Source organism: Salvelinus sp. IW2-2015, linkage group LG5, assembly GCF_002910315.2.
Source record: "Salvelinus sp. IW2-2015 linkage group LG5, ASM291031v2, whole genome shotgun sequence".
NCBI lineage: Eukaryota > Metazoa > Chordata > Actinopteri > Salmoniformes > Salmonidae > Salvelinus > Salvelinus sp. IW2-2015.
Window position 1 is genome coordinate 25,021,240 of NC_036844.1, and position 6,849 is coordinate 25,028,088.

Below are 6,849 nucleotides of genomic sequence, written 5' to 3' on the forward strand. Positions count from 1 at the left end.
TGATGCACCAGGGATGCTACATTGTGATGGACACTAGGAGGCTAATTGTCACCAAGCTATCTAAAAGCAACAATTAAACAAGACACCTTCATATGGAATGTGGTGACATCCCTGATAATAGGTTTACCCATATATACTGAACAAAAACATAAATGCAACATGTAAAGTGTTGGTTTCATGTTTCATGAGCTGAAATAAAAGATCCCAGAAATGTTCCATACGTACAAAAAGCTTCAAATTCTGTGCACAAATATGTTTATCCCTGTTAGTGAGCATTTCTTCTTTGGCAAGATAATCCATTCACCTGAAAGGTGTGGCATATCAGGAAGCTGATTAAATAGCATGATCATTATACAGGTGCACCTTGTGCTGGGGACAAAAGGCCACTCAAAAATGTGCAATATTGACACAAAACACAATGCCACAGATGTCTCAAGTTTTGAGGGAGTGTGCAATTGACATGCTGACTGCAGGAATGTCCACCAGAGCTGTTAACAGAGAATAAAATGTTCATTTCTCTACCATATGTCATTTTAGAAAATTTGGCAGTACGTCCAACTGGCCTCACAACCGCAGACCRCGTGTAGCTACGCCAGCCCAGGACCTCTACATCTGGCATCTTCACCTGCGGGATCGTTTRARACCAGCCACCCGGACAGCTGATGAAACTGAGGAGACTTTCTGTCTGTAATAAAGCCCTTTTTTGGGAAAAAACTCCTTATGATTGGCTGGGCCTGGCGCCCAAGTAGGTGGGCCTGGTACCAAGTGGGTGGGCCATGGCGGGCCATGGCTGTGCCACCTAATTAATTTATTTCAATTGACTGATTTCATTATACAGTTGAAGTCGGAAGTTTACATACACTTAGGTTGGAGTCATTAAAACTAGTTTTTCAAACACTCCACAAATTTCTTGTAAACAAATTATAGTTTTGGCAAGTCGGTTAGGACATCTACTTTGTGCATAGACACACGTCATTTTTCAACAATTGTGACAGATGGATTATTTCACTTTATAATTCACTGTATCACAATTCCAGTGGGTCAGAAGTTTACATACACTAAGTTGATTGTGCTTTAAAAAGCTTGGAAAATCCAGAAAATGATGTCATGGCTTTAGGCCTTCTGATAGGCTCATTGACATCATTTGAGTTAATAGAGTGTACCTGTGGATGTATTCAAGGCCTACCTTCAAGCAGACCACCACAAGTCTGGTTCATCCTTGGGAGTAATTTCCAATCGCCTGAAGGTACCACGTTCATCTGTAACAAACAATAGTACGCAAGTATAAACACCATGGGACCACGCAGCCGTCATACCGCTCAGGAAAGGAGACGCGTTCTGGTCTCCTAAGAGTGAACGTACTTTGGTGTGAAAAGTGCAAATCATCCGCAGAACAACAGCAAGGACCCTTGTGAAGATCCTGGAGGAAACCGGTACAAAAGTATTTATATCCACAGTAAAAACGAGTCCTATGTCAACATAACCTGAAAGGCCGCTCAGCAAGGAAGATGCCACTGCTCCAAAACCGCCATAAAAAAAGCCAGACTATCGGTTTGCAACTGCATATGGGGACAAAGGTCATACCTTTTTGGAGAAATGTCCTCTGGTCCTGTGAAACAAAATAAGAACTGTTTGGCTATAATGACCATCGTTAATGTTTGGAGGAAAAAGGGGGAGGCTTGCAAGCCCGAAGAACACCATCCCACACCGTGAAGGATGGGGGTGTCAGCATCATGTTGTGGGGGTGCTTTGCTGGCAGGAGGGACTGGTGCACTTCACAAAATAGATGGCTTCATGAGGATGGAAAATTATGTGGATATATTGAAGCAACATCTCAAGACATAAGTCAGGAAGTTAAAGCTTGGTCGCACATGGGTCTTCCAAATGAACAATGACCCCAAGCACACTTCCAAAGTTCTGGCAAAATGGATTAAGGACAACAAAGTCAAGGTATTGGAGTGGCCATCACCAAACCATGACCTCAATCCTATAGAAATTGTGTGTGCTGAACTGAAAAGGTGTGTTGCGAGCAAGGAGGCCTAGAAACCTGATTCAGTTACACCAGCTCTGTCAGGAGGAATGGGCCAAAATTCACCCAACTTATTGTGGGAAGCTTGTGGAAGGCTAACTGAAACGTTTGACCCAAGTTAAACAATTTAAAGGCAATGCAACAAAGGCAAACAAATACTAATTGAGTGTATGTGAACTTCTGACCCACTGGGAATGTGATGAAAGAAATAAAAGCTGAAATAAATAATTCTCTACTATTATTCTGACATTTCACATTCTTAAAATAAAGTGGTGATSCTAACTGACCTAAGACAGGGAATCTTTACTAGGATTAAATGTCAGGAATTGTGAAAAACTGAGTTTAAATGTATTTGGCCAAGGTGTATGTAAACTTMCGTCTTCAACTGTATCTCCCCATCAACGGTGAGAATGATTTAGAGATATTTCCGCCAGTTGTAACTGCAGAGAAAGTACCCTTCAACTCCATGGAAAAGCACTGGCAGAGCCTACTTTATCTTTGTTTGTTTTAAAGGTGAGAGTTGAGGGGCGTGCTGAGCTGAACATGGTTTACGGGAAATGGGTGCATGACTTGAGGGAAGTGAAAGTGAAAGGAGTTGTGCGGTGAGGATATAAAGCTGTGCCTGGACCACAGCAGCCCATTTATCTGCAGATCCTTGTTTAAAATATTAAGACATAGACAGAGAACAACTAAGACAGGATGTCCTTACGGTTGGCTGCACTTCTTCTGTTGACATCAGTCCTCTGGAGCCATGCAGCAGGTGAGATCCTCTCTTCTACTGCAGAGCTACTGTTATTAACTACTTTTACTCCAAGTTGTTATCATAGTAACTACTATAATAACGTCTTGGTTACATAATGCTGTGTCTTGATCACTAGTTGTTATTATTATCTGTGCAACTGAATATGCTCGTTGTCTTCTCAAGAGAATGTTGAAATGTAATTTTAGTAGWATGCCATACACAGAGAGAATACACAAAGATACACAGAGGGGATAGTCTAACCTGTGTTTGTGTGTGCGTGTGTGTCTGCAGCAAACACAGATGAAGCAATGGACTGCTGCTTGACAACAACCAATGCCAAGCTTCCCCGCAGAGTGGTGAAGTCATTCAGTATCCAGAGAGTCAGTGGAGGATGTCGGATACCTGCCACTGTGTAAGCAACATTAATCATTCCACACTCTTGTACAATAGGTTGCCAAATGTAACACATCACCCTAACCACAAGTTAATGTTTTCTGGCTGTGTGTGACTGCATTGTTGGAACTATGTCTGATCTAAGTCACTTCTGCCAACAGGTTTGTCACGAGGAAGAATTTTCGACTGTGTGCTCCTCCTGCCACCAATAACAACTGGGTGACCAAACTCATCAAGCAACTGAAGAGGAAATCGCAGAATGGAAAGGCCAGAAAARGGAAAAATGGTGGGATTCTATCTTWAAGTGTGATGCAATCCACATTAATCAATTMTTTTAATTATAGAAGCATAAAAGGTTTCATGGTCACCACCCATGTTCTTCCATCAACGGTGAAGTTCCACCCGTGTCTGTATTAAACTGTTTCTCCGTGTGCATTATTTCTCCTCAGGCAAGAACAGTAGACACTGAAAGACTGTGGGTGATCCCTGAACATGGAGCTCCAGAACACGTTCTGCAAGAACATTTTCCAGGCTGATCCCTGAAACAATAATCAGCAGTTGGACACATTTTGTCAATGGCATTTTAAAGTTAGTTCTCATTGTAGGGTGTGATACTGTGATACTGTTGAATTGATTGTATTCTCCCAGTTGCCATTTTTATTTTGACCAACACTGTTTCATGTGTACTTCATGTACTGCAGAGAAAACACTGCATCTTTTCTAACMTTTCTCACAGTCACTTTAAGTCACTATAAGCTGGATTTTGTATTGTATAGATACATTTTATGTAAATAAAGTGTTTTTTTAAAGAAATATTGTGTTTTTCATCTCAGTATTAATGATTTATTCATTTTGTCCAGTTAAAGACTTGTCCATSGTTTTTACATTGTACAACATTATTGGGAGTAGTTAGTAGTTAGTAGTTCAATTTCCAAGTTATTCACATCCATTCATAAAACACAATGAGGAACTCCAGCCAGTTGTCTCTGGTGTCAGTAGAGCAGGTTCTAACATAATCAAGGGATAGGTACAGGGAAACATCTGAGTTATAGTCTGTGTTAAACACTGCATGAACCTACATACCTACTTAGGGCTGAGCCGGTGCAATAAATATTTTCTCTGCCATGAACAACTCTCTTGGCACTTTACAAATAATGCATTAACACACTTAAAGACAGATTTACACCTTAACCAAATGTGTTATTCCTTATTCTTATAAATATTATTCCATAGTTATGCTCTATGGACCTTCTATGTTTAATTTCCTCAAACAAAGAAAAGGCGCAGTCACTTGGTCTGGTCCAAGGTGTGGCCTAGCATAACTCTCTCCAATGATAACAGAATGTCAGCTAGAAGAAYGGAGCACTGGGACATCAGCTGCATGTCTCCCCGTAACTCCATCTAATGGCTCATGAGAGTGTGAYCTCTATATTCATGGCAGCCCGATGTGGGTGAAGTTTCATCAGGCTACTCCTTTAAATCCCAGCTTCACACCCAGACCTGTCAGTCTAAAATACCTCTATACGTGGGGACTGTCACGTTCGTTATAGCGATGAGACCAAAGCGCAGCGTGATTTGAATGCATCTTCTTTTAATAAAGAAAGAACACGGAATGAACTATACAAAAACAATAAAACGAACGTGAAGCTATATAATCATAGTGCTGACACAAGCAACTAAACATAGACATAGATAAACACCCACGAAATACTCAAGGAATATGGCTGCCTAAATATGGTTCCCAATCAGAGACAACGATAAACAGCTGCCTCTAATTGAGAACCAATCTAGGCAACCATAGACATACAAAACCCCTAGACTGGTAAACACCCATAAACATACAAAAACCCTAGACAGGACAAAAACATATAATCACCCATGTCACACCCTGACCTAACCAAAATAATAAAGAAAACAAAGAATACTAAGGTCAGGGCGTGACAGGGACAGACTGACTCCTCAGAATGACAGTTGAAATGCAATCAGTCTGTTCAGCCAGGGAGGCGACAGAACCTGGGCTGTATTCCTATTCCTGTCAAGTTGCAATCCACTTTCCATATCATGTGTTTCCAAGAACGCTATTCTTTCTAACTCATGACTTATGATAAATGGCTCAAATGGGATGTACACTGAAAGTCATGTTTACAGACATCAGATGAGGGCAGTTCACTTCAGTGGCAGATTGTCTCCATTAGAGCGTTGGACTAGTAACCGAAAGGTTGCAAGTTCAAATCCCTGAGCTGACAAGGTACAAATCTGTCGTTCTGCCCCTGAACAGGCAGTTAACCCACTGTTCCTAGGCCGTCATTGAAAATAAGAATTTGTTCTTAACTGACTTGCCTAGTTAAATAAAGGTAAAATTTWAAAATTTTAAAAAATATTACCTGATACAGGGCCAATTTGGTTGATTTGAGCAGAATCCTCAGTAATGAAAGGTGAAAGTGAWAGTGTGTCATCTGTTGGGGATTTATGAAGCTGAGCTAATAATGAGCTTTATAATATTGAGCTTTTTCCCCCCTTCGGCTCCACAGGAAATTTGTACCTGCTGTGTGGATGGCAAAAGGGTAATGGAATACTATTGCAAAGCCATTTTGCTGCTTAAAAACAACATTTAGTGGTGGAGATACTTTGAATGCGACCTTAGAGATTCACATGTATCATTTTTTGTGGATTTAATTATTATCAGTAGACTTCTAATTGTAATGTTATATTACAGAAAAGAGCAGCACACATAGGCTCACACCATACAGACTCTGGAACAGTGGAAACGCTTTCTCTGGAGTGATGAATCACGCTTCACCATCTGGGAGTCTGAYGGACAAACCTGGGTTAGGCGGATGCCAGCAGAACGCTAGCTGCCCGAATGCATAGTGACAACTGTAAAGTTTGGTGGAGGAGGAATATTGGTCTGGGGCTGTTTTTGGCCTAGGAACCCTCACAAAGGGCCCCATCAGACAGGAGACAAGCTCCGAAACAGAGAGGTAGCTCAGGACACAGAGAGGTATCTCGGAAGAAGAGGTAGCTTCGAACAGAGAGGAGCTCGGACGAATGACACTCCGGACTGAATGGCAACTCCGCCTGACGCACGACTGAGGCACTACCGGACTTGAATGGCAGCTCATGATGGGGCGCCAACCTGAGGCAGCTCATGACTTGGAGGGGGCAGCCTCATCATACTGAGGCAAGCTCCATGACTGGAGTCGCGACCTCACGTGCAGCCAATACTGCAGGCGCAGCTCATCGACTGGCGGGCGGCTCTGCAGCTACTGACTGGCTGCGCGCTCTGGCAGCTCCTGACTGGCTGGTGCTCGCAGCTCCTGACTGGCTGGCGATCCTGCAGCTCCTAACTGGCTGGCGGCTCTGGCAGCTCCTACTGGCTGCGCCTGCGCTCTGTGACGTCGACGCCGTCCTACTGACGGGACGCTCTAACGGCTTCGGGACAGACGGGGGGCTCTGACGGCTCGGGACAGACGGCGCGCTCAGACGGCGCTGGGCAGGACGTGATGCTCAGATGGCGCTCAGACGGATGGCTCAGATGCCTGGGCAGCGGACAGCAGACGGCGCTGGACAGGCAGGCTGCTCAGACGCGCTGGCAGGCAGGCAGCTCAGACGGCGCTGGGCAGGCAGGCAGCTCCGGCGCTGCAGCAGGCAGCTCAGATGGCGCTGAGCAGGTTGGCAGCTCAGA

At 43.6% G+C, this 6,849-nt stretch overlaps 1 protein-coding gene across 1 annotated transcript; it reads left to right on the forward strand.

Annotated features, from left to right (window-relative positions):
• The first annotated feature begins 2,596 nt into the window (after window positions 1-2,596).
• LOC111963657 (C-C motif chemokine 19) lies at window positions 2,597-3,970 on the forward strand. The gene is made up of 4 exons (XM_023987175.2): window positions 2,597-2,789; window positions 3,063-3,183; window positions 3,326-3,450; window positions 3,614-3,970. The coding sequence occupies exons 1-4, from the start codon at window positions 2,729-2,731 to the stop codon at window positions 3,631-3,633; spliced, it is 327 nt and encodes a 108-aa protein (XP_023842943.1). The 5' UTR covers window positions 2,597-2,728; the 3' UTR covers window positions 3,634-3,970.
• The last annotated feature ends 2,879 nt before the right edge of the window (window positions 3,971-6,849 follow it).